Below are 27652 nucleotides of genomic sequence, written 5' to 3'. Positions count from 1 at the left end.
AACTGTAGAGGGCTTCTTTATTATTTCTCGACGACATACAGTGAGTGTAACTTAGCGCTGCCTATATAGCTGGCCGACTATACAGCGACGACGGCAACGAAGAGACGACGAACCCCCACGGCAGCCCAGAACCCCATTCCACTCCGCATTTTATCCCCCCAGCGTGGCCATGCCCCGCCCCTGGCCACGCCCCTGGCCACGCCCCTCCCATCGAACTCTCCCGCGGGTTCGAGGAGCTTCCGGATCGATCCCCTCTTTGACCCTTGCCCTAGTTATCCCCCCTTGTGTTCGCTTGCGTGCATACTCTCATGGTTGTCTGTGTACCGTTCCCCCAACCGTAATTTGCCCTTATGGCCGCTAGTCGGCGCACCGTCTCTACACTAGTATTACGCTTAAAGTTACAAATTTATTTTAACAAAGCTTCCCTTTTTTGTCAAACCGCAACACAATTTATAACACTGACCGTATGGCCATTTAAAATGCAGCGCAGGTGGTGCCTCGCTTCACGCGCGATTCTTTCCACGAGAATGTCGCCAACCGACGAGCGATTTAAATTGAGACCGATTTGTTCGCAGAACGAGCAAAATGTTCGCGTAACGAGCGGCGGCCGGCAGAGGGCGCACCGCGGCCCACAGCTGTTTGGTCACCAACCGTAGGCTGGTCCGCGTGATGCAGCGCGCGCGTCATTCACCACGTGGAGGGAGGGAGGGTCCTCGTGGTGGCACTGACATGGTGGGGAGGGGTGGGGAGGCTAATTGATGATGCTGTGGAAAGGCATCACATTTGATGTTTTATTGATTTTTAAATTATAACTTTGTGAAAGATAAAAGCTGCGCAAGAGGGGCCGAGTCGATGGGAAAAACGGCGATCGTTTTAACGATGCATTCGCTCGACGAGCAATTTACTCGCAGACGTATTACTCACGAGTCAAGCGGCGACGACGCGCCTGTGAAAGTTACTGCATTTCGACTTACGAGCCGTTCGACCTATCAACGGCTCTCGGGGGACGTAAACCCGTTACGTCAGTTGGGGGGGCGGCCCGCCCCCCGCCCAGACCCTGCCGGCTATTGCGTTAAGTCTCCGTCGCTGCGCCACGTGGCGGCGACACCGCACGCAGACGGTGCGAGACAGAACGCAGACGGTGCGAGGCAGAAAGCACCTCTGCCATTCCGAATCGGCCACTCGAACCCTCGACTCCTCGCGCTAACAGTGACAGACTCGGACGAAACTTCAAGTAATGCCAAGAATAGGCCGGAAATGGTTTATGAATATAAAATAACGTGCAAATACTATAGTACAAATCAGATAATACATTATGTTAAATAGTATGGTGGGTGGACCACAATGCAGAGGGTTCACAGTGCACGTTCACACCCACACTCACACACTCACACACCCACGTTCACACAACCACGTTCACACCCTCACGTTCACACCCACACATCCACGTTCACACTCACACACTCACGCTCACACCCACACTCACACACCCACACACTCACGTTCACACTCGCACACCCACGTTTACACCCACACACTCACTCCTCCACGTTCACACCCACACCCAGACACTCATGTCCACACTCATACACTCACACCCACACTCGCACACTCATGTTCACACCCACACTCATCCCCACACTCACACACCCATGCCCCTCATTCCCCACTAGGGGGGTCCAGGTCCTCTCCGTCCGGCCCGTCTGTCTGAAGCGGCTCGGCTTCGCCTCCGTTGATGCTGACACTGTTCCCCATGCCCATCTGAAAGGTGTTCGCCCTGATGTTGTAGACGGTCTGGCCTGCGAGGCACGACAGGGGCGGGGGCGGCGGTGTTGGTGAAAAGGTTGAGGGAAGGGTCACAGCGCCGAGGGCCTGGGATCGACTCCACGTGTCGCCCGGTGTAATCCGGAGGACTCAACTGGGTCCCCCACCCTCTCTCTCTCACCCCCCCCTCTCTCTCACCCCCCTCTCTTCTCACCCCCCCCCCTCTCTCTCACCCCCCCTCTCTCTCTCACCCCCCCCTCTCTCACCCCCCCTCTCTCTCTCACCTCCCCTCTCTCTCACCCCCCCTCTCTCTCTCACCCCCCCTCTCTCTCTCACCCCCCTCTCTCTCTCACCCCCCCTCTCTCTCTCACCTCCCCTCTCTCTCACCCCCCCCTCTCTCTCACCCCCCCTCTCTCTCTCACCCCCCCCCCTCTCTCACCCCCCCTCTCTCTCTCACCTCCCCTCTCTCTCACCCCCCCTCTCTCTCCCCCCCTCTCTCTCTCCCCCCTCTCTCTCTCGCCCCCCTCTCTCTCGCCCCCCTCTCACTCGCCCCCCCTCTCTCTCTCGCCCCCCCTCTCTCTCTCTCACCCCTCCTCTCTCTCTCCCCCCTCTCTCTCCCCCCCCCCTCTCTCTCTCCCCCCTCTCTCTCTCTCCCCCCCCCCTCCCTTTCTCCCCCCCTCTCTCTCTCTCCCCCCTCTCTCTCCCCCTCCCCCCTCTCTCTCTCGCCCCCCCGCTCTCTGCCCCCCCTCTCTCTCCCCGCTCTCTCTTGTTGGGTCTCAGGGGCCAATGAGTGCTTCCCAGAGACACTGAAACCCCCACCCCCACCACCTCCCCTCCAATGTGTTTTTTTGTTTCACCAAAAATCCATTCCATTGGGGAGATGGGAGTCTGGACGAAGAGGAGGCAGGAGGAGGTGGTCACATGGTGTCCTCCACAGGCCACAGGCGCCGAGAGCCTGGGTTCGACTCCATGTTTCTCTGCCGCTACCCGCTATTAAACCAGGCTCCTCGGGTGCAGTGATTGTAACCAGCTGACTCGCGCGAGGGACACTCCCCTCCCCTGGCCTGGTCTCTTGGGCCCTCACCGAGCCTCACTAAATCAGCCCCGTTACCAGCGAGTGCAAAAACAAACAATACATTGGGCAAAGTGCTGTCTCTGAGCGAGCGGGACGCTGAGTCTGTGTGAATTGCTCACCAGGTTGGTCACGTTCTGCCTTCGGTTGCTGCAAGACACAAACGCGACACAGCCCGGGGTTTAATCTCCAATCGTTGGCACCCAACGCAAGTGAATCATGGCGACGAGCTCGTGCCAGGCTAGGTGCACGTTGAAGCCATCGTGTGGAGTCTCTGTGGGTGCCGAGTCCCTGTGAGTGGTGAGTCTCTGTGAGTGGTGAGGCTCTGTGGGTGGTGAGTCTCTGTGGGCGCTGAGTCTCTGTGGGCGGTGAGTCTCTGTGAGTGGTGAGGCTCTGTGGGTGGTGAGTCTCTGTGGGTGCTGAGTCTCTGTGGGTGGTGAGTCTCTGTGGGTGGTGAGTCTCTGTGGGTGCTGAGTCTCTGTGGGTGCTGAGTCTCTGTGGGTGGTGAGTCTCTGTGGGTGGTGAGTCTCTGTGGGTGGTGAGTCTCTGTGGGTGGTGAGTCTCTGTGGGTGGTGAGTCTCTGTGGGTGGTGAGTCTCTGTGGGTGGTGAGTCTCTGTGGGTGGTGAGTCTATGGGTGGTGAGTCTCTGTGGATGCTGAGTCTCTGTGGGTGGTGAGTCTCTGTGAGTGGTGAGTCTCTGTGGGTGGTGAGTCTATGGGTGGTGAGTCTCTGTGGGTGGTGAGTCTCTGTGGGTGGTGAGTCTCTGTGAGTGGTGAGTCTCTGTGGGTGCCGAGACCCTGTGAGTGGTGAGTCTCTGTGGGTGCTGAGTCTCTGTGGGTGGTGAGTCTCTGTGGGTGCTGAGTCTCTGTAGGTGGTGAGTCTGTGGGTGGTGAGTCTGTGGGTGCTGAGTCCCTGTGGGTGGTGAGTCTCTGTGGGTGGTGAGTCTGTGGGTGGTGAGTCTCTGTGGGTGCTGAGGCTCTGTGGGTGGTGAGTCTCTGTGGGTGCTGAGTCTCTGTGGGTGGTGAGTCTGTGGGTGGTGAGTCTGTGGGTGGTGAGTCTCTGTGGGTGCTGAGTCTCTGTGGGTGCTGAGTCTGTGGGTGGTGAGTCTGTGGGTGGTGAGTCTCTGTGGGTGGTGAGTCTCTGTGGGTGCCGAGTCCCTGTGGGTGGTGAGTCTCTGTGGGTGGTGAGTCTATGGGTGGTGAGTCTCTGTGGGTGGTGAGTCTCTGTGGGTGGTGAGTCTCTGTGGGTGCTGAGTCTCTGTGGGTGGTGAGTCTCTGGGTGGTGAGTCTCTGGGTGGTGAGTCTCTGTGGGTGGTGAGTCTCTGTGGGTGGTGAGTCTCTGTGGGTGGTGAGTCTCTGTGGGTGGTGAGTCTCTGTGGGTGGTGAGTCTGTGGGTGCTGAGTCCTCTGTGGGTGGTGAGTCTGTGGGTGCTGAGTCCCTGTGGGTGGTGAGTCTCTGTGGGTGGTGAGTCTCTTGGTGTGAGTGGTGGGTGGTGAGTCTGTGGGTGGTGAGTCTCTGTGGGTGGTGAGTCTGTGGGTGGTGAGTCTGTGGGTGGTGAGTCTCTGTGGGTGGTGAGTCTGTGGGTGGTGAGTCTCCGTGGGTGGTGAGTCTCTGTGGGTGGTGAGTCTCTGTGGGTGGTGAGTCTCTGTGGGTGGTGAGTCCTGTGGGTGGTGAGTCTCTGTGAGTGGTGAGTCCTCTGGTGGGGGTCCTCTGTATGGTGAGTCTCTGTGGGTGGTGAGTCTGTGGGTGGTGAGTCTCTGTGGGTGGTGAGTCTCTGTGGGTGGTGAGTCTCTGTGAGTGGTGAGTCTCTGTGGGTGGTGAGTCTCTGTGGGTGGTGAGTCTGTGGGTGGTGAGTCTCTGTGGGTGGTGAGTCTGTGGGTGGTGAGTCTCTGTGGGTGGTGAGTCTCTGTGGGTGGTGAGTCTGTGGGTGGTGAGTCTTCTCTGTGGGTGGTGAGTCCCTGTGGGTGGTGAGTCTCTGTGGGTGGTGAGTCTCTGTGGGTGCTGAGTCTCTGTGGGTGCTGAGTCTCTGTGGGTGGTGAGTCTGTGGGTGGTGAGTCTCTGTGGGTGGTGAGTCTGTGGGTGGTGAGTCTCTGTGGGTGGTGAGTCTGTGGGTGGTGAGTCTCTGTGGGTGGTGAGTCTGTGGGTGGTGAGTCTCTGTGGGTGGTGAGTCTCTGTGGGTGGTGAGTCTCTGTGGGTGGTGAGTCTCTGTGGGTGGTGAGTCCTCTGTGGGTGGTGAGTCTGTGGGTGGTGAGTCTCTGTGGGTGGTGAGTCTCTGTGGGTGCTGAGTCTCTGTGGGTGGTGAGTCTCTGTGGGTGGTGAGTCTCTGTGGGTGGTGAGTCCCTGTTCCTCACCAGGGTGTTCATAGTCGGCAGTCCCTTGGTTTGGTTCCCTCTTTATGGGGCAGGAACAGCGATCACGTCCTAAGCAACACGGCACAGCACGCGGTCTCAACTACGGCGGCTCTCATCAGCAGTGCCGGCTCAGTGTCTCTGACAGAGCCATCGTGAACATGCGGAGGTTTCGTGTCAGCACAAAGGCTCGTTGCAAATGGGTGATGGGAGGATGATGATAATGATGGCGTTGGTCGTGATTAAGAAGTTGGTGAAGTTGTTTGATGGGTGGAAGTGGCAATGATGAATGTAATCACAGTGGCTATGAAGGAATGAGTTGTGTGTTGACCGACTCTCTGTGTTGCATTACATTTCCAAATTTTGGCAAGTTTGTTTGATTAAGTGTGTTTTCTCTCTCTCTCTCTGTGTCCTCGTGTTGTAGTATTTCCTGCAGTTATGAAAGCTCCAAATCTCGCATTGACATGCTAATTTCTCCACCCCCCCCCTCTCTCTGTCTGCCCTCCTCTCTATTTAAGGCCTCGACACAGAGGCATTGTTTCTGTGTGTGCCTATATGTGTGTCTCTCTCTGTGTGTCTATGTTGTGTGTCTCTCTCTGTGTGTCTCTGTGTGTCTCTCTCTGTGTCTCTGTGTTGTCTCTCTCTGTGTCTCTGTGTTGTCTCTCTCTGCTTGTGTGTCTGTCTGTGTGTCTATGTGTGTGTCTCTCTCTGTGTGTCTCTGTTATTGCTCTCTGTGTGTCTATGTTGTGTGTCTCTCTCTGTGCTTGTGTGTCTGTCTGTGTGTCTATGTGTGTGTCTCTGTTTGTCTCTGTTATCTCTCTCTGTGTGTCTATGTTGTGTGTCTCTCTCTGTGTCTCTGTGTTGTCTCTCTCTGCTTGTGTGTCTGTCTGTGTGTCTCCATTTGTCTCTGTGTGAGTCTCTCTCTGTGTCTCTGTGTTGTCTCTCTCTGCTTATGTGTCTGTCTGTGTGTCTATGTGTGTGTGTGTCTCTTTCTGTGTGTCTATGTTGAGTGTCTTTCTCTGTGTGTCTCTGTGTTATCTCTCTCTGCTTGTGTGTCTGTGAGTCTATGTGTGTCTCTCTCTGTGTGTCTATGTTGTGTGTCTCTCTCTGCTTGTGTGTCTGTCTGTGTGTCTATGTGTGTGTCTCTCTCTGTTTGTCTCTGTGTGAGTCTCTCTCTGTGTGTCTATGTTGTGTGTCTCTGTGTTATCTCTCTGTGTTTATGTTGTCTGTCTCTCTCTCTGTGTGTCTCTGTGTTGTCTCTCTCTGTTTGTGTGTCTGTGTGTCTATGTGTGTCTCTCTCTGTGTGTCTATGTGTGTGTCTCTCTGCTTGTGTGTCTGTCTGTGTATCTATGTGTGTGTCTCTATCTGTGTGTCTCTGTGTTATCTCTCTCTGTGTCTATGTTGTCTGTCTCTCTCTCTGTGTCTGTGTTGTCTCTCTCTGCTTGTGTGTCTGTGTGTCTATGTGTGAGTCTATCTCTGTGTGTCTGTGTGTCTCTCTCTGTGTGTCTCTCTCTGCTTATGTGTCTGTCTGTGTGTCTATGTGTGTGTCTCTCTCTCTGTGTGTCTATGTTATGTGTGTCTCTCTCTGTGTGTCTCTGTGTTATCTCTCTCTGCTTGTGTGTCTGTGTGTCTATGTGTGTGTCTCTGTTTGTCTCTGTGAGTCTCTCTCTGTGTGTCTCTCTCTGTGTGTCTTTGTTGTCTCTCTCTGCTTGTGTGTCTGTCTGTGTGTCTATGTGTGTGTCTCTCTCTGCTTGTGTGTCTCTCTCTGTGTGTCTCTGTTATCTCTCTCTGCTTGTGTGTCTGTCTGTGTGTCTATGTGTGTGTCCCTCTCTCTGTGTGTCTATGTTGTGTGTGTCTCTCTCTGTGTGTCTCTGTGTTATCTCTCTGCTTATGTGTCTGTCTGTGTGTCTCCGTGTCTGTTGTATTTTGTATCTCTCAAATTTAGCAATCTTTGGAAGAACGTAATCAACCAGGTAGGGGGTGTTGACTGTTATGTTAGCCGACTCTCTGTGTTGTATTGCATTGTATTTCTAAGTTTACTAGGTTTGTTTTGTCTTTCATTTGTACCTGATGACGATTGCTTGTGTTGCAATCGAAACGTCGTATTCTATTAGTTAATTTATTTTCTTTCTTTGTGACTTTACCGAAAGAACCAAAGAGTAAGGAATGAGTAATTGAGATGATCGGTGTGACGAGGTGGTGGAGTTGTGAGTGTAATGATGATGATGATGGGTGTGACGAGGTGGTGGGTGGTGTTGTGAGTGTGATGATGATGATGATGGGTGTGACGAGGTGGCGAGTTGTACTGTGTGATGATGATGCTGCTCACTTTTGTATAAGAACAGCGCGAGGAAGGTCAGCACGATCACGAGCACTCCAAAAAAACAGGAACCAATCAGGACTGAGGAGAACAGACAACACAAACAGTCACCCACCCGCTCGCCCGCCCGCCCGCCCAGCCGGCCCCGCCGCTCGACCACCCGGCCGCCCCGCCCGCTCGCTCGCTCGCTCGACCATTCACTCGTTGACTCATTCTCCAACCCGTTCACTCACTGATTCATTCCCCAACACATTCACTCACCGCTGCACTCATTCTGTGTAAATGTTTGTTGTGTCCGCGTGTCTCCACGTGTGTCTCCACGCGTGTCTCCACGTGTGTCTCCGTACCCATGGGATTATTCTGGTGTTTACAAATGGCATCTGCTTCCTGGGTTCCGTTGATGAACGTCGACATTTCCCGATCTTCACAGCTGCGGAGACACACACACACACGCCCCAATCACCACCACCACCACCACCGCCGCCGGTGGATGCAGGGAGCAGTGAGACCGTGACGCACATCAACTCTGGCGGCGAAGTCCGTCAGGGCGTGCCGGAGCCGAACTGGTCGCCCTGCACATGCAGGAGTAGGTGGCTCCGTGGCTACGTGGGGCTGACGTCCGCTCACAACATGACACCGACATACATGTGTGTGTGTGTGTGTACGCATTTATTGAAGGAGTTTATTGTTTAGCGTGCGTCTGGTGCACTGTGTGGAAGTCACGTGTACAGTAAAAGCGTTCCCCGAGCAATCCCGTCACCTCCGCCGCCGTCATCACCATCAACGGCAACAACGGCAGCCGCCATTGGCACCAAACGGCGGTGACCTCACCACGGCGCTTGTGCCAGGCTATGTGCGACGTGAAGTGTCGAATGCCCGCTGGCAGGGGGTCAAGGGGCAGACCCTGGTGCCACGGGTCGACTGACTGAGATGACAGAGGGTGGGTGGCCAGCACCCACGCCCGGCCGTCTTTGTCTCCCTCGTGGCGACGCACCAGATACTCATTTGAAGCCGAGTCGACCAAGGGGAGGCCCGGGACCGGTTCAGATAGTCGTCACCGGTGTTGGCCGTGAGCGGGAATCGAACTCGGGTCGCCGGGTTCGTAGCGCAGCGCTGACCGCTAACACCGCCGCTCCCCGACTTGCATCACCATCACCACCACCACCACCACACCCACGGCACTCACCGCGTGTGCTCCCTGCAAGGCAGCGCGGACGTGGAGTCGGAGTAGGAGCCGGGTGGGCAGGGGACGCAGGAGGTGGCCTCCGGGGGGGGCCCGGGCTGCCGCCCCGGGGGCAGAGCGGCTGCCCCGAGCAGAGCGGGCAGTCGGGGCTCACGCAGTGCAGGCCGGGACGGCACCGGCACTCCGCATCGGCCGGCGCACTGCACGGGCGCCCTCCTCGAAGCCGGCACCTGCTCCAGGGGGACAAGGGGAGGGGGGAGTGAGGGAGGGGTAGCAGGGGTGGGGGGCAGCAGGGCAGAGTAGGGGCAGGGAACATGGGGAGGGAGCAGGGGGGAGGAGGAGGGGGTCAGAGGTTATTCTACAACTTCCTGGTCATAGCTGCCTGCGATTGGACGGGATGAGTCACATGTGGCTTATTTTGCAGTCAATTCCTGGTTGCAAATGTGATCATTTCGGTTCCTGAAGAAGCCCCCCCAAGGAACGTGGTGAGAAACGTCGGACACCGTGCCGAATGCGATGGCACATTCATCGTAATTGCCCGTTGGTTGCGCTGGGTGGCGAGCGTGGTTCGTACATGGTCATGTTATAAACTACTAAACTATTTTAATTTTTGATTTAAAGCTTTCGTGACTGCAGTAATTCATATCCTTAGCTCTTTCGGTAAGTCACGTTGAAGGGAAAACAATAAAAAATAAAATGTGTATAAAACAATAAAAATTCTCACGACGTTTCGACCATAACACAAACGGTCGTCATCAGGTGTGTCGGTTCGCATTAATTTATTTATTTTTTAAACGCTGCATTTATTTACTTAAAAAACGTCAGCGCCACGCGCAGCGATTTGGCAGTTTATTTAGAAGGACTAGTCCATCTATGTTCTGAAAAGCGGAAGGGGGAGACGAAAAATTAATGTATGCTGTCTGAAAGCCACCGTAAGCGTGAACAATCAATTAAGACCTGAAATGGTTTATCAAATCCTTCCAATGATTGCTAAGCCAGAATCCATCTTCTCGTTTGAAATTGTCTCTGTGCTTGTATATGTGGATAGCCTCATGAACGAATCTCTCATGGTAGCCAGATGGCTTACAAAGAACCTCTGTCTTGGAAAAGTCAATGTCATGTGAGCCTACTGAATTATAACAATGATCTGCCACGGCCGAGGTGTTGGTCCTACCGTGTTTAAGGACTCTACAATCCGCAAAGCTATCACTCAAACCATGAAGAAGGACCCTCTTGAGGAGCCTTTCAAAACCATCACTTTACCCTACATTGCGGGGATCACAAAAAAGATCTCCAAAATCTTGAATAAACACAAGATCCAGGTCCGTTTCAACACATTACATTTTTATTGTTTTATATATATTATTATTTTATTGCTTCCCTTCAACGTGACTTTACCGAAAGAGCTAAGAATATTTTAATTTTAGCAGGTGAGGCCCCACTGAGCTATGTGGCTCTTTTTCAAAAGCGACCCTGGCTATAAAAAATGATACCCCGACGAAGTGGCTTATCGTCACGTGGAAATGTATAGCAGCCAAATACTCCACACGGATATTTCTAAACGTGGAAGGGAAAACCGGAGGACCCAGAGAAAAATCCACACGACCACAGGGAGAGAGAGAGAGAGACACGCAAACTCCAAATATACAGCAGGCGTCAGTCAGGATTGAACCCACGACCTGCTGTATACCAGGCAAGAGAGTTAACATCTCGCCACCGTGTGACTCGCGCGTGGCTCGTTCATGGTCATGTGACTCGTGCGTGGCCAGTATGTGGCTCACGAGGGGTCACGTGACTCATGCATGGCTCAGGAGTGTTCACGTGGCTCGTGAGCGGTACCTCCATCGCAGCTTCTGCACCTGCGGCAGGTGTGGTCGGTGTTGGTGTGCTCCATGAAGGAGCCATGTGGGCACGGGGCGCAGGTCCCGCTCTCCACCTGGAGGAAACACCCTGGGGCCCGCACAAACATCGTTCACATCACCATCACCAGAAACATTGTTCACATCACCATCACCATCATCACAAACATCGTTCACATCACCACCACCATCACCACAAACATCGTTCACATCACCATCACCACCACCACAAACATCGTTCACATCACCATCATCACAAACATCGATCACACCACCACCACAAACATCGTTCACATCACCATCACCACAAACATCGTTCACACCACCACCACAAACATCGTTCACATCACCACCACCACCACAAACATCGTTCACATCACCATCACCACAAACATCGTTCACATCACCATCACCATCATCACAAACATCGTTCACATCACCACCACCATCACCACAAACATCGTTCACATCACCACCACCACCACAAACATCGTTCACATCACCACCACCACCACCACAAACATCGTTCACATCACCACCACCACCACAAACATCGTTCACATCACCATCACCATCACCACAAACATCGTTCACATCACCATCACCATCATCACAAACATCGTTCACATCACCACCACCATCACCACAAACATCGTTCACATCACCACCACCACAAACATCGTTCACATCACCATCATCACAAACATTGTTCACACCACCACCACAAACATCGTTCACATCACCACCACCACCACAAACATCGTTCACATCACCATCACCACAAACATCGTTCACATCACCATCACCATCATCACAAACATCGTTCACATCACCATCACCATCAGCACAAACATCGTTCACATCACCATCACCATCATCACAAACATCGTTCACATCACCATCATCACAAACATCGTTCACACCACCACCACAAACATCGTTCACATCACCACCACCACCACCACAAACATCGTTCACATCACCACCACCACCACAAACATCGTTCACATCACCACCACCACCACCACCACAAACATCGTTCACATCACCACCACCACCACAAACATCGTTCACATCACCATCACCATCATCACAAACATCGTTCACATCACCATCACCATCATCACAAACATCGTTCACATCACCACCACCATCATCACAAACATCGTTCACATCACCACCACCACCACAAACATCGTTCACATCACCACCACCACCACAAACATCGTTCACATTACCACCACCACCACCACAAACATCGTTCACATCACCATCACCACCACCACCACAAACATCGTTCACATCACCACCATCACTACCACCACAGGCTCTTTCATCCTTATCATCACCATAATGGGTGGATGTGCAGTGTACACTATACACTGCAGTGAGCTGCTACTGCTGCTATTGTTAATCCGGCTGTTATGGATTGACTTGTGCAGCTAGCGAAGGACGCTAGGTTTAGTGATGTGTGTTGTGTGTGTCGCTATTGTAAACTTGTAATCACATTTGTTGGGAAAACTGTTACGTTGTTTATATAGCATTGTTTTAGTAAGTTTTAGAAGGGGCTTGGTTTGGCCCGATTTTTTTTATTTAGTATAGATTTATACTAACATTTTGTATCTGTATTGTATTATGATTGTTATTGGGATCAAACATGGAAATTTAAATTTTTTGCACTTTTTGTACGCGGCGTGGACCGGGTGGTGCTTTTTCTGTAGGATTTTATTGTTTAATGTAGGTGATGTTTAGATTTGTGTACAAGGAATTTCAGGTGCATCTCTGTAATGTTTTTTGTTTGTTCCGGTTGCACCCAAATCAAGAGCCGAATGGCTCACAGGGTAAATCCTAATAGATGAAACTGAAACAGTCTATATTCTAGACTGCAGTAACTCACCTGGGAGACAGCGGATGTCCCAGGGCCCAGGCAGGGTGCACGGAGGCAAGGTGACTGGAGCCCCGCCCACGCACAGCATCTACACATGGTGAGAGACGCACAGGTGAGACACAGGTGAGGGGCACAGGGGACACACAGGAGACACAGGTGAGACACAGGTGAGTCACAGGTGAGGGGCACAGGGGACACACAGGTGACACAGGTGAGACACAGGTGAGTCACAGGTGAGGGGCACAGGGGACACACAGGTGACACAGGTGAGACACAGGTGAGTCACAGGTGAGGGGCACAGGGGACACAGGTGAGACACAGGTGAGACACAGGTGAGTCACAGGTGAGACACAGGTGACACAGGTGAGACACAGGTGAGACACAGGTGAGTCACAGGTGAGGGGCACAGGGGACACAGGTGAGACACAGGTGAGACACAGGTGAGACACAGGTGAGAGACACAGCTGACATTGGTGAGACACAGGTGAGACGCAAGTGAGCGACACAGGAGGGAGACATAGGTGAGACACAGAAGGGAGACATAGTTGAGACACAGGTGAGACAGGCGAGAGTTCAAGTTTTCAAGTTTCATTTATTAGGTACAGCCCTTTGAGCCATGCGGCTCTTAAGTCGGGCGCAACCGCAACAAACAAAATTTGAACACAGAACATCTTAAAGCGACAACGCGTAACAGAAACATCCTGGAATAAACCAGCAAATATTCCACACACAAAAAAACTTATTAAAACGCTGTGTGCAAAAATCACAATGTGGTGCAAGCCAACAACAACAACCATAAGACAATTTAGAGTGACAGATGAGAGCCTTGGATGAGGGACAAAGGTGAGAGACGCAAGGTGAGAGACGACGGGTGAGAGACAGGTGACAGACATAACTGAGACACAGGTGAGGGACACAGGTGAGAGACAGGTGAGAGACACAGGTGTGAGGAGACACAGGTGAGGAGACACAGGTGAGAGGAGACAGGTTTGTGGAGACACAGGTGAGAGGAGACACAGGTGAGAGGAGACACAGGTGAGGAGACACAGGTGAGAGGAGACACAGGTTTGAGGAGACACAGGTGAGAGGAGACACAGGTGAGAGGAGACACAGGTGTGAGGAGACACAGGTGGGGAGACACAGGTGTGAGGAGACACAGGTGAGAGGAGACACAGGTGAGAGGAGACACAGGTGTGTGGGGACACAGGTGAGGAGACACAGGTGAGAGGTGAGGAGACACAGGTCTAAGGAGACACAGGTGAGAGGAGACACAGGAGAGGAGACACAGGAGAGGAGACACAGGTGAGGAGACACAGGTGTGAGGAGACAAAGGTGAGTGACACAGGTGTGAGGAGACACAGGTGAGTGACACAGGTGTGAGGAGACACAGGTGAGAGGAGACACAGGTGTGAGGAGACACAGGTGAGGAGACACAGGTGAGTGACACAGGTGTGAGGAGACACAGGTGTGAGGAGACACAGGTGAGTGACACAGGTGTGAGGAGACACAGGTGAGGAGACACAGGTGTGAGGAGACACAGGTGAGAGGAGACACAGGTGAGAGGAGACACAGGTGAGGAGACACAGGTGAGTGACACAGGTGTGAGGAGACACAGGTGTGAGGAGACACAGGTGAGTGACACAGGTGTGAGGAGACACAGGTGAGGAGACACAGGTGTGAGGAGACACAGGTGAGAGGAGACACAGGTGAGAAGAGACACAGGTGAGGACACACAGGTGAGTGACACAGGTGAGAGGAGACACAGGTGAGAGGAGACACAAGTGAGTGACACAGGTGTGAGGAGACACAGGTGAGTGACACAGGTGTGAGGAGACACAGGTGAGAGGAGACACAGGTGAGTGACACAGGTGTGAGGAGACACAGGTGAGTGACACAGGTGAGGAGACACAGGTGAGGAGACACAGGTGAGAGGAGACACAGGTGTGAGGAGACACAGGTGAGAGGAGACACAGGTGAGTGACACAGGTGTGAGGAGACACAAGTGAGGAGACACAGGTGAGTGACACAGGTGAGAGGAGACACAGGTGAGAGGAGACACAGGTGAAGAGACACAGGTGAGGAGACACAGGTGTGAGGAGACACAGGTGTGAGGAGACACAGGTGAGAGGAGACACAGGTGAGGAGACACAGGTGAGTGACACAGGTGAGAGGAGACGCAGATGTGAGGAGACACAGGTGAGTGACACAGGTGAGAGGAGACACAGATGTGAGGAGACACAGGTGAGTGACACAGGTGTGAGGACACACAGGTGTGAGGAGACACAAGTGAGGAGACACAGGTGTGAGGAGACACAGGTGAGGGGACACAGGTGTGAGGAGACACAGGTGAGGAGACACAGGTGAGGAGACACAGGTGTGAGGAGACACAGGTGAGGGGACACAGGTGAGGAGACACAGGTGAGAGACACAGGTGTGAGGAGACACAGGTGAGTGACACAGGTGTGAGGAGACACAGGTGTGAGGAGACACAGGTGAGGGGACACAGGTGAGGAGACACAGGTGAGAGACACAGGTGAGGAGACACAGGTGAGGAGACACAGGTGAGAGGAGACACAGGTGAGGAGACACAGGTGAGAGACACAGGTGTGAGGAGACACAGGTGAGGAGACACAGGTGTGAGGGGACACAGGTGAGGAGACACAGGTGAGGAGACACAGGTGAGAGACACAGGTGAGGAGACACAGGTGAGTGACACAGGTGTGAGGAGACACAGGTGAGGAGACACAGGTGAGTGACACAGGTGTGAGGAGACACAGGTGAGGAGACACAGGTGAGGAGACACAGATGAGGAGACACAGGTGTGAGAGACACAGGTGTGAGGAGACACAGGTGAGTGACACAGGTGAGTGACACAGGTGTGAGGAGACACAGGTGTGAGGAGACACAGGTGAGAGGAGACACAGGTGAGAGGAGACACAGGTGTGAGGAGACACAGGTGAGAGGAGACACAGGTGAGAGGAGACACAGGTGAGAGGAGACACAGGTGAGTGACACAGGTGAGTGACACAGGTGTGAGGAGACACAGGTGTGAGGAGACACAGGTGAGAGGGGACACAGGTGAGGAGACACAGGTGAGTGACACAGGTGTGAGGAGACACAGGTGAGAGGTGAGGAGACACAGGTGAGAGGGGACACAGGTGAGGAGACACAGGTGAGGAGACACAGGTGAGTGACACAGGTGTGAGGAGACACAGGTGAGAGGAGACACAGGTGAGAGGAGACACAGGTGAGTGACACAGGTGAGGGGACACAGGTGTGAGGAGACAGGTGAGGAGACACAGGTGAGAGGAGACACAGGTGAGAGACACAGGTGAGGAGACACAGGTGAGAGGAGACACAGGTGAGAGGAGACACAGGTGAGAGGAGACACAGGTGAGAGGAGACACAGGTGAGAGACACAGGTGAGGAGACACAGGTGAGGAGACACAGGTGAGAGGAGACACAGGTGAGAGGAGACACAGGTGAGAGGAGACACAGGTGAGTGACACAGGTGAGGGGACACAGGTGTGAGGAGACAGGTGAGGAGACACAGGTGAGAGGAGACACAGGTGAGAGACACAGGTGAGGAGACAGGTGAGGAGACACAGGTGTGAGGAGACACAGGTGTGAGGGGACACAGGTGAGTGACACAGGTGTGAGGAGACACAGGTGAGGAGACACAGGTGAGGAGACACAGGTGAGAGGAGACACAGGTGAGGAGACACAGGTGAGAGGAGACACAGGTGAGGGGACACAGGTGAGAGGAGACACAGGTGAGAGGAGACACAAGTGAGTGACACAGGTGTGAGGAGACACAGGTGAGTGACACAGGTGTGAGGAGACACAGGTGAGAGGAGACACAGGTGAGTGACACAGGTGTGAGGAGACACAGGTGAGTGACACAGGTGAGGAGACACAGGTGAGGAGACACAGGTGAGAGGAGACACAGGTGTGAGGAGACACAGGTGAGAGGAGACACAGGTGAGTGACACAGGTGTGAGGAGACACAAGTGAGGAGACACAGGTGAGTGACACAGGTGAGAGGAGACACAGGTGAGAGGAGACACAGGTGAAGAGACACAGGTGAGGAGACACAGGTGTGAGGAGACACAGGTGTGAGGAGACACAGGTGAGAGGAGACACAGGTGAGGAGACACAGGTGAGTGACACAGGTGAGAGGAGACGCAGATGTGAGGAGACACAGGTGAGTGACACAGGTGAGAGGAGACACAGATGTGAGGAGACACAGGTGAGTGACACAGGTGTGAGGACACACAGGTGTGAGGAGACACAAGTGAGGAGACACAGGTGTGAGGAGACACAGGTGAGGGGACACAGGTGTGAGGAGACACAGGTGAGGAGACACAGGTGAGGAGACACAGGTGTGAGGAGACACAGGTGAGGGGACACAGGTGAGGAGACACAGGTGAGAGACACAGGTGTGAGGAGACACAGGTGAGTGACACAGGTGTGAGGAGACACAGGTGTGAGGAGACACAGGTGAGGGGACACAGGTGAGGAGACACAGGTGAGAGACACAGGTGAGGAGACACAGGTGAGTGACACAGGTGTGAGGAGACACAGGTAAGGAGACACAGGTGAGGAGACACAGGTGAGGAGACACAGGTGTGAGGAGACACAGGTGAGGAGACACAGGTGAGAGACACAGGTGTGAGGAGACACAGGTGAGGAGACACAGGTGTGAGGGGACACAGGTGAGGAGACACAGGTGAGGAGACACAGGTGAGAGACACAGGTGAGGAGACACAGGTGAGTGACACAGGTGTGAGGAGACACAGGTGAGGAGACACAGGTGAGTGACACAGGTGTGAGGAGACACAGGTGAGGAGACACAGGTGAGGAGACACAGATGAGGAGACACAGATGTGAGAGACACAGGTGTGAGGAGACACAGGTGAGTGACACAGGTGAGTGACACAGGTGTGAGGAGACACAGGTGTGAGGAGACACAGGTGAGAGGAGACACAGGTGAGAGGAGACACAGGTGTGAGGAGACACAGGTGAGAGGAGACACAGGTGAGAGGAGACACAGGTGAGTGACACAGGTGAGTGACACAGGTGTGAGGAGACACAGGTGTGAGGAGACACAGGTGAGAGGGGACACAGGTGAGGAGACACAGGTGAGTGACACAGGTGTGAGGAGACACAGGTGAGAGGTGAGGAGACACAGGTGAGAGGGGACACAGGTGAGGAGACACAGGTGAGGAGACACAGGTGAGTGACACAGGTGTGAGGAGACACAGGTGAGAGGAGACACAGGTGAGAGGAGACACAGGTGAGTGACACAGGTGAGGGGACACAGGTGTGAGGAGACAGGTGAGGAGACACAGGTGAGAGGAGACACAGGTGAGAGACACAGGTGAGGAGACACAGGTGAGGAGACACAGGTGAGCGGAGACACAGGTGAGAGGAGACACAGGTGAGAGGAGACACAGGTGAGAGGAGACACAGGTGAGTGACACAGGTGAGGGGACACAGGTGTGAGGAGACAGGTGAGGAGACACAGGTGAGAGGAGACACAGGTGAGAGACACAGGTGAGGAGACACAGGTGTGAGGAGACACAGGTGTGAGGGGACACAGGTGAGTGACACAGGTGTGAGGAGACACAGGTGAGGAGACACAGGTGAGAGGAGACACAGGTGAGGAGACACAGGTGAGAGGAGACACAGGTGAGGGGACACAGGTGAGAGGAGACACAGGTGAGAGACACAGGTGAGAGACACAGGTGAGGAGACACAGGTGAGAGACACAGGTGAGAGACACAGGTGAGGAGACACAGGTGAGAGACACAGGTGAGGAGACACAGGTGAGAGACACAGGTGAGAGACACAGGTGAGGGGACACAGGTGAGGAGACACAGGTGAGGAGACACAGGTGAGTGACACAGGTGTGAGGAGACACAGGTAAGGAGACACAGGTGAGGAGACACAGGTGTGAGGAGACACAGGTGAGGAGACACAGGTGAGAGACACAGGTGTGAGGAGACACAGGTGAGGAGACACAGGTGAGGAGACACAGGTGAGAGACACAGGTGAGGAGACACAGGTGAGTGACACAGGTGTGAGGAGACACAGGTGAGGAGACACAGGTGAGGAGACACAGATGAGGAGACACAGGTGTGAGAGACACAGGTGTGAGGAGACACAGGTGAGTGACACAGGTGAGTGACACAGGTGTGAGGAGACACAGGTGTGAGGAGACACAGGTGAGAGGAGACACAGGTGAGAGGAGACACAGGTGTGAGGAGACACAGGTGAGAGGAGACACAGGTGAGAGGAGACACACGTGAGTGACACAGGTGAGTGACACAGGTGTGAGGAGACACAGGTGTGAGGAGACACAGGTGAGAGGGGACACAGGTGAGGAGACACAGGTGAGTGACACAGGTGTGAGGAGACACAGGTGAGAGGTGAGGAGACACAGGTGAGAGGGGACACAGGTGAGGAGACACAGGTGAGGAGACACAGGTGAGTGACACAGGTGTGAGGAGACACAGGTGAGAGGAGACACAGGTGAGAGGAGACACAGGTGTGAGGAGACACAGGTGAGAGGGGACACAGGTGAGGAGACACAGGTGAGTGACACAGGTGTGAGGAGACACAGGTGAGAGGTGAGGAGACACAGGTGAGAGGGGACACAGGTGAGGAGACACAGGTGAGGAGACACAGGTGAGTGACACAGGTGTGAGGAGACACAGGTGTGAGGAGACACAGGTGTGAGGGACACAGGTGAGGAGACACAGGTGTGAGAGACACAGGTGAGGAGACAGGTGAGGAGACAGCAGAGACACGAGAGGAAGCGGGTGAGGCACGCGAGTCTCTCCCGATTGCCACCGCTAGGGGTCGCTGGCTGCCCGCTGCCTGCGGTATTGAATTCGAGGTGCTGTGCACAGGGCCCAAAACGTCAATTGGCCAGCAACAAACAGCACTGTCGCAGTCGTAATGGCTCACGGCAGTGTGGCACGGTACAAAGTTCCCTGTGCTCAGCGAGGTTCTTGCTGTGATTGCGTGTGGGGGAAGTGGGGGGGGAGAGACGATGACGATGATGGGAGGAGCGGATTCCAGAGTGCGAGTGGGACCTGCGTTGTGGTGAGTGGGTGGGTCAGGGGTGAGTGGGTGGGTGGTGGGTGAGTGGGTGGGTGGGTGCGTGAGTGGGTGGGTGGGTGAGTGGGTGGGTGGGTGAGTGGATGCGTGAGTGGTTGGGTGAGTGGGGGGTAAGTGGGTGGGTCAGGGGTGAGTGGGTGGGTAGTGGGTGAGTGGGTGGGTAGGTAAGTGGGTGAGTGGGGGGTGAGTGGGTGGTTGGGTGGGGGGTGAGTGGGTGAGTGAGTGGTGGGTGAGTGGGTGGGGGTGAGTGGGTGGATGTGAGTGAGTGGGTGGAGGTGAGTGGGTGGGTGGGGGGTGAGTGGGTGGGTGGGGGGTGAGTGGGTGGGTGGGTGGGGGGTGAGTGGGTGGGGGTGAGTGGGTGGGGGTGAGTGGGTGGATAGTAGGTGAGTTGGTGGGTGAGGGTGAGTGGGTGGGTAGTTGGGTGGGGGGTGAGTGGGTGGGTGAGTGCGTGGGTGAATGGGTGGGTGAGTGAGTAGGTGAGTGAGTAGTTGAGTAAGTGGGTGGATGGGTAGGTGAATGAGTGGGTGGGTGAGTGGATAGGTGCAAGAAAGGGTGGGGTGAGTGTGTTGTTGAGACCTTTAGTGTGGTGGGTGGGGAGAATGAGTGGGTGGGTGAATGCCCAGGGTGTTGTTGATGTGGCTTGCAGCGTCGTGGTTGAACGCTGTGTGGATGCAAGTCATTGTCTGGGTGGAGAAATCAACGAGTAAAGTTTAGTAATAGTAGGTGAGTGGGTGAGTGTGTCTATACATCGGAAAATGTAGGTGCCCATACAGGTGAGTGTCCATATATAGTAGGTGAAGCCTATCCAGAGGAATTAGCTTCGGGGCACGTGGGTGGGGAAGGGGGGGGGGGCGGCACGGGCCGAGAGGTAGAAATATCGGGTCAGAATTTCCCATGAGTCACGTGACATATACCTACGCAGATCACCGGGGCGTGTGCCGTGCACAAAGGCAAAAGGTGTCAATCAGAGGCAACAACCACCAGGTAGACAGCAGGGCAACAAAATACAACCGCTGCCATAGAGACGAAGACGATCAACAACATACCCGGCGCCCCACATTCAGTGGCTGGATCTAAGCCCCGAATGTCCCTGGCCCCAAGTCTCCCTGGCCCCAAGTGTCCCTGGTCCCAGGTGTCCCTGGTCCCAGGTGTCCCTGGTCCCAGGTGTCCCTGGTCCCAAGTGTGTCCCTGGTCCCAGGTGTCCCTGGTTCCAGGTTTCCCTGGTCCCAAGTGTCTCTGGTTCCAGGTGTCCCTGGTCCCAAGTGTGTCCCTGGTCCCAAGTGTCTCTGGTTCCAGGTGTCCCTGGTCCCAAGTGTGTCCCTGGTTCCAGGTGTCCCTGGTTCCAGGTTTCCCTGGTCCCAGGTGTCCTTGGTCCCAGGTGTCCCTGGTCCCAAGTGTGTCCCTGGTTCCAGGTGTCCCTGGTTCCAGGTTTCCCTGGTCCCAAGTGTCTCTGGTTCCAGGTGTCCCTGGTCCCAAGTGTCTCTGGTTCCAGGTTTCCCTGGTCCCAAGTGTGTCCCTGGTTCCAGGTGTCCCTGGTTCCAGGTTTCCCTGGTCCCAGGTGTCTCTGGTTCCAGGTGTCCCTGGTCCCAAGTGTGTCCCTGGTCCCAGGTGTCCTTGGTCCCAGGTGTCCCTGGTCCCAAGTGTGTCCCTGGTTCCAGGTGTCCCTGGTTCCAGGTTTCCCTGGTCCCAGGTGTCCTTGGTCCCAGGTGTCCCTGGTCCCAAGTGTGTCCCTGGTTCCAGGTGTCCCTGGTTCCAGGTTTCCCTGGTCCCAAGTGTCTCTGGTTCCAGGTGTCCCTGGTCCCAAGTGTCTCTGGTTCCAGGTGTCCCTGGTCCCAAGTGTGTCCCTGGTTCCAGGTGTCCCTGGTTCCAGGTTTCCCTGGTCCCAGGTGTCTCTGGTTCCAGGTGTCCCTGGTCCCAAGTGTCTCTGGTTCCAGGTGTCCCTGGTCCCAAGTGTGTCCCTGGTTCTAGGTGTCCCTGGTTCCAGGTTTCCCTGGTCCCAAGTGTCTCTGGATCCAGGTGTCCCTGGTCCTAAGTGTCTCTGGTTCCAGGTGTCCCTGGTCCCAGGTGTTCCAAGTGCTCCTGGTCCCAGGTGTTCCCGGTCCCAAGTGTGTCCCTGGTTCCAGGTTTCCCTGGTTCCAGGTGATCCAAGTGTCCCTGGATCCCAAGTGTCCCTGGTTCCAGGTGATCCAAGCGTCCCTGGTCCCAGGTGTTCCCGGTCCCAAGTGTGTCCCTGGTTCCAGGCTTCCCAAGTGTGTCCCTGGTTCCAGGCTTCCCAAGTGTGTCCCTGGTTCCAGGCTTCCCAAGTGTGACCCTGGTTCCAGGCTTCCCAAGTGTCCCTGGTTCCCAAGTGTGTCCCTGGTTCCAGGTTTCCCAAGCGTCCCTGGTCCCAGGTGTTCCCGGTCCCCAAGTGTGACCCCCGGTCCCAGGTGTCCGTGGGCTACACGTGGAGACTCACCGCCGCGGCAAGCAGAGCATAGGTGGCTGCCACCATTCTCTCTCTCCCTTCTTCTCTCTCCCCTCTCGCTCTCTCCCAGGTCACGGGTAACCTTCCTTGAGTGAGCAGCCTGGGTGAGGTGGTGAACCTTCACCTGGTCCTGCGAGTGGACAGCAACACGGTGAGCATTCGGCCAGGGTCAGTGGGTTGGGATGCGTTCTGTGTCCTACGCCTGTGTCGTTTTATTTGTTTGATCTGTGTCTTTTGTCTGTATGTGTCTACTATATCGATGTGTGTCGTATGTCTTTGTGTGTCTTTGTGTATGTGTCTATATATGTGTGTGTGTCTATGTCTTTGTGTGTCTTTGTGTGTCTGTCTGTATGTGTCTACTATATCTGTGTGTGTCTATGTCTGTGTCTTTGTGTGTGTGTCTGTGTTTGTATGTATGTATGTGTCTAATATATCTGTGTGTCTATGTCTTTGTGTGTCTTTGTGTGTGTATCTGTGTCTGTATTTATCTACTATATCTGTGTGTCTATGTCTGTACGTGTCTATCGGATCCGTGGCACCTGGGTCTGCCCCGTGACCTCCTACCGGCGGGCGTTCGACACTTCACGTGGCCTCAAGGTGCACATGGCCTGGCACAAGCGCCACTTAGTGGGGAATGCCGGTTGTTGTGTGTTGTCTATGTCTGTGTGTCTGTGTGTGTCTATGTCTGTGTGTGTCTGTGTGTGTCTGTGTGTGTTTATATCTATGTCTGTGTGTCTATGTCTGTGTGTGTCTATGTCTGTGTGTGTCTATGTCTGTATGTGTGTCTATGTCTGTGTGTGTCTATGTCTGTGTGTCTGTGTGTGTCTATGTCTGTCTATGTCTGTGTGTCTGTGTGTGTCTATGTCTGTGTGTGTCTATGTCTGTGTGTCTGTGTGTGTCTATGTCTGTCTATGTCTGTGTGTCTGTGTCTATGTCTGTGTGTGTCTGTGTGTGTGTCTATGTCGGTGTGTCTGTGTGTATGTCTGTGTCTGTGTGTGTGTCTATGTGTGTCTATACCTGTGTGTGTCTATGCCTGTGTGTATGTCCCATTTAGTTCCATTTATTTGGTATAGCCCTGTGAGCCATTCGGCTCTTGAATCGGGTGCAACCGCAACACACAAAAAACAAAAACATGAACAAGAAAACATCTTAAACTGATTATGTGACTGTGCAAACAGAAAATCCAGGAAAAAAACGTCAAAATATTCCTGAAATAGCACCGTACACCAACGCTGTGTGCAAAAATCCCAGTGGGATGCAAGTCAAATAACAACAACAACCACAAGACAACTAAGATTAAGGCCATCAGTCTAACTCCGTACTACAATAAACAAAAACATGGCCAAACCAAAAAAGTTTTCGAAATCACCAAAATAAAAGCCATAAATGCAATGTAACAGTGATCATAGGGTCTGTGACCGAATTTTTAACAATAAACTACATATTTTAGGCCACTGAATAGCAGTGTACAACTCCTCTAGAGCAGTTTTGAGTGAAGATCTCATAGGTAGTGATTCAAGTTGCAGTTTATTGGCAATAGCATTCCAGACCCTGGGGGCATCAATAGCAAAGGCCCTTCCTCCGGTTTTTGTACGGCAGTAGGGAATGTGAAGCTGGTAAATGAGCGAAGACCTGAGGTCAAATTTGTTCTTTAAACAGAGAGGAGATCCAGTAGGTAGTCTGCGGATTTTTTTGTAAGTACATCGTGAATAAATAAGATATGGTGCACAAGCCGTCGAACATTAAGAGATGTTAAGTTTGACCCAATGTAGAGATCACAGTGGTGAGTCCTATATGGGCAGTTCAGTGCAAATCTTAAGGCCGAGTGATCGATGGAATCAAGCTTCAGTACAGTACTTGGGGCTGATTTATACACGATATCACAGTAGTCAAGTAGAGGCAGCATGGTAGCTTTTATCAATTCCAAACGGAACATTGGGGGGAAGCAGTGCTTGTGTCGATACAGAAAACCAATTTTTATTTTTGTCTTTTTACCGATATAATCAATGTGATCTTCATAATTCAGTTTTGAATCCAGGATGACCCCAAGATACTTATAGATCTTGAATTGCTCTATTTGATAATTATTTAAGGAATGTAATTGGGGAAAAATAACTCATGCTTTAGTCCCGGTGAGAAGCATAGCACCTTGGTTTTGGAGGTATTCAGGACTAGTTTAAGAGCAACTAGCTGATGTAGTTTGTTGAAATCACCCTGGAGCTTAGCAATCACGTCATTCGGAGAGCGGCCAGCAGTAATCAGTATCGTGCCATCTGCAAAAAGATTTACCCTGGAATGATCCAGGGCAGTGCCCAAGTCATTGACATAAAGAGAGAACAAGAGGGGGCCGAGGATGGAACCCTGTGGAACCCCTTTTGTTATCTTAACACTGTTAAGATAACTGTTGGTCTGTGTGTTTGTGTGTGTCTATGTGTGTGTGTCTGTGTGTGTGTCTGTGTCTATGTCTGTGTGTGTGTGTATGTGTGTGTGTCTGTGTGTGTCTATGTCTGTGTGTGTCTATGTGTGTGTGTCTATGTGTGTGTGTCTGTGTCTGTGTGTCTGTGTGTCTGTGTGTCTATGTCTGTGTGTGTGTCTATGTGTGTCTGTGTCTGTCTATGTGTGTGTGTGTGTCTATGTCTGTGTGTCTATGTCTGTGTGTGTCTATGTGTGTGTGTCTATGTGTGTGTCTATGTGTGTGCGTGTGTCTATGTCTATGTGTGTGTGTCTGTGTGTGTCTATGTCTGTGTGTCTATGTGTGTGTCTATGTGTGTGCGTGTGTCTATGTCTATGTGTGTGTGTCTGTGTGTGTCTATGTCTGTGTGTCTATGTGTGTGTCTATGTCTGTGTGTGTCTATGTGTGTGTGTCTATGTGTGTGTGTCTGTGTCTGTGTGTCTGTGTGTCTATGTCTGTGTGTGTCTATGTGTGTCTGTGTCTGTCTATGTGTGTGTGTGTGTCTATGTCTGTGTGTCTATGTCTGTGTGTGTCTATGTGTGTGTGTCTATGTGTGTGTCTGTGTGTCTATGTCTGTGTGTCTATGTGTGTGTCTATGTGTGTGCGTGTGTCTATGTCTATGTGTGTGTGTCTGTGTGTGTCTATGTCTGTGTGTCTATGTGTGTGTCTATGTGTGTGCGTGTGTCTATGTCTATGTGTGTGTGTCTGTGTGTGTCTATGTCTGTGTGTGTCTATGTCTGTCTATGTGTGTGTGTCTATGTGTGTGTCTGTGTGTCTATGTCTGTGTGTCTATGTGTGTGTGTCTATGTGTGTGTCTATATGTGTGTGTGGCTATGTGTGTGTGTCTATGTGTGTGTGTGTCTATGTCTGTGTGTGTGTCTATGTGTGTGTGTGTCTATGTCTGTGTGTGTCTATGTGTGTGTGTGTCTATGTGTGTGTGTGTCTGTGTGTCTGTGTGTGTGTCTATGTGTGTCTATGTGTGTGTGTCTATGTGTGTGTGTCTATGTCTGTGTGTCTATATGTGTGTGTCTATGTGTGTGTCTATGTGTGTGTGTCTGTGTCTATGTCTATGTGTGTCTGTGTCTATGTCTATGTGTGTGTGTCTGTGTAACTGTGGGCGTGGGAGCGGTGGCGCAGTGGTCAGCGCACTGCGCTACGAACCCGGCCCACCAGAGTTCGATTCCCGCTCACGGCCAACACCAGCGACGAATATCCGAACCGCTCCCTGGGCCTCCCCTAGGTCGACTCGGCCTGAACTGAGTACCGAGTGGTGCGGCGCGTATAAAACATCAGCGCCGGAGAGACAAAGGCGGCCGGGTGTGTGTGTGTTTTTTTCCCCCACAGCACTTGCCCCAACAGCCGTGCATCAGCTACACGGGCGACCTTTGCCTGTGTGTTGAGCGAATCAATGCGGTCCACACAATCCGCCTGCCCATTAAGCGAACTCCACATTCTCATGGGACTCGGCTCACCTGGAGGTCAACGTCTGGGATGGTGGTGGTGGAGTTGGAGGTGGTAGAGTCGGTGGTTGAGTTGGTGTTTAGTTGTTGGTGGTGGAGTCGGCGGTTACGTTGGTGGTGGAGTCTCTGGTTGAGTTGGTGGTGGAGTCGGTGGTTGAGTTGGTGGTGGAGTCGGTGGTTGAGTCGGTGGTTGAGTCGGTGGTTGAGTTGGTGGTTGCGTTGGTGGTTGAGTTGGTGGTTGAGTTGGTGGTTGAGTTGGTGGTGGAGTTGGTGGTGGAGTCGGTGGTTGAGTCGGTGGTGGAGTCTGTGGTTGACTCTGTGGTTGAGTCTGTGGTTGAGTCTGTGGTTGAGTCGGTGGTGGAGTCGATGGTTGAGGAGTTGACTCTTCTTCTGCGTGGGGCCGTAGTCCTGCTTTGGCGAGACAGCGATCAGAAGCAGACAATGACCGAGATGCTGCTGCTGCTAACTGGAGCTGTCCCGTAGCCCCGTGTCACCGACGCCTCATCACGTGGTCACGTGCGAGGTAGGAGGGGGCGGCGTGGGCGTGGAGTGGGCGGGACGGGGCGAAGTGGTGGGGGGGGGGGAGGAGATTTGGTGGAGGTGGTGGGTGGAGTTGTGGGGAGGGAGGTGCGGGGGTTTCCGGTAGGTGGGTGGAGTTGGTGGGTGGAGTTGGGGGGGTGAAGTTGGTGGGTGGAGTTGGTGGGTGGAGTTGGTGGGTGGAGTTTGGGGGTGGAGTTTGGGGGTGGAGTTTGGCGGTGGAGTTGGTGGGTGGAGTTGGTGGGTGGAGTTGGTGGGTGGAGTTGGTGGGTGGAGTTGTGGGGAGGGAGGTGCGGGGGTTTCCGGTAGGTGGGTGGAGTTGGTGGGTGGAGTTGGGGGGGTGAAGTTGGTGGGTGGAGTTGGTGGGTGGAGTTGGTGGGTGGAGTTTGGGGGTGGAGTTTGGGGGTGGAGTTTGGCGGTGGAGTTGGTGGGTGGAGTTGGTGGGTGGAGTTGGTGGGTGGAGTTGGTGGGTGGAGTTGTGGGGAGGGAGGTGCGGGGGTTTCCGGTAGGTGGGTGGAGTTGGTGGGTGGAGTTGGGGGGGTGAAGTTGGTGGGTGGAGTTGGTGGGTGGAGTTGGTGGGTGGAGTTTGGGGGTGGAGTTTGGGGGTGGAGTTTGGCGGTGGAGTTGGTGGGTGGAGTTGGTGGGTGGAGTTGGTGGGTGGAGTTGGTGGGTGGAGTTGTGGGGAGGGAGGTGCGGGGGTTTCCGGTAGGTGGGTGGAGTTGGTGGGTGGAGTTGGGGGGGTGAAGTTGGTGGGTGGAGTTGGTGGGTGGAGTTTGGGGGTGGAGTTTGGGGGTGGAGTTTGGGGGTGGAGTTTGGCGGTGGAGTTGGTGGGTGGAGTTGGTGGGTGGAGTTGGTGGGTGGAGTTGGTGGGTGGAGTTGTGGGGAGGGAGGTGCGGGGGTTTCCGGTAGGTGGGTGGAGTTGGTGGGTGGAGTTGGGGGGGTGAAGTTGGTGGGTGGAGTTGGTGGGTGGAGTTTGGGGGTGGAGTTTGGGGGTGGAGTTTGGCGGTGGAGTTGGTGGGTGGAGTTGGTGGGTGGAGTTGGTGGGTGGAGTTGGTGGGTGGAGTTGGTGGGTGGAGTTGTGGGGAGGGAGGTGCGGGGGTTTCCGGTAGGTGGGTGGAGTTGGTGGGTGGAGTTGGGGGGGGTGAAGTTGGTGGGTGGAGTTGGTGGGTGGAGTTTGGGGG

At 53.8% G+C, this 27652-nt stretch overlaps 1 protein-coding gene across 2 annotated transcripts; it reads right to left on the bottom strand.

Moving 5' to 3' along the window:
• LOC116950529 (uncharacterized) lies at positions 1–26462 on the bottom strand. Of its 2 annotated transcripts, none has more exons than XM_032968384.2 (10): positions 25947–26462; positions 22014–22152; positions 12443–12521; positions 10526–10636; positions 8690–8919; positions 7851–7933; positions 7513–7584; positions 5187–5255; positions 2959–2986; positions 1–1799 (listed from the first exon to the last, which is right to left on the bottom strand). In XM_032968384.2, exons 2-9 carry the CDS (start codon positions 22031–22033, stop codon positions 2967–2969), a joined length of 684 nt encoding a protein of 227 aa, XP_032824275.2. In that variant the 5' UTR covers positions 22034–22152; positions 25947–26462; the 3' UTR covers positions 1–1799; positions 2959–2966. The 2 variants fall into 2 exon arrangements, with proteins under 2 accessions (XP_032824275.2, XP_075928994.1); XM_076072879.1 differs by having other exon boundaries at positions 8690–8916.
• Between the last annotated feature and the right edge of the window lie 1190 nt (positions 26463–27652).

Source organism: Petromyzon marinus, chromosome 39, assembly GCF_048934315.1.
Source record: "Petromyzon marinus isolate PM22_M1 ecotype Great Lakes invasive population chromosome 39, UKy_Petmar_22M1.pri1.0, whole genome shotgun sequence".
In the NCBI taxonomy this organism is placed as follows: Eukaryota; Metazoa; Chordata; class Hyperoartia; order Petromyzontiformes; family Petromyzontidae; genus Petromyzon; species Petromyzon marinus.
The sequence above is the reverse complement of the archived record's forward strand: the minus strand, read 5'-3'. Positions and strand labels throughout refer to the sequence as shown.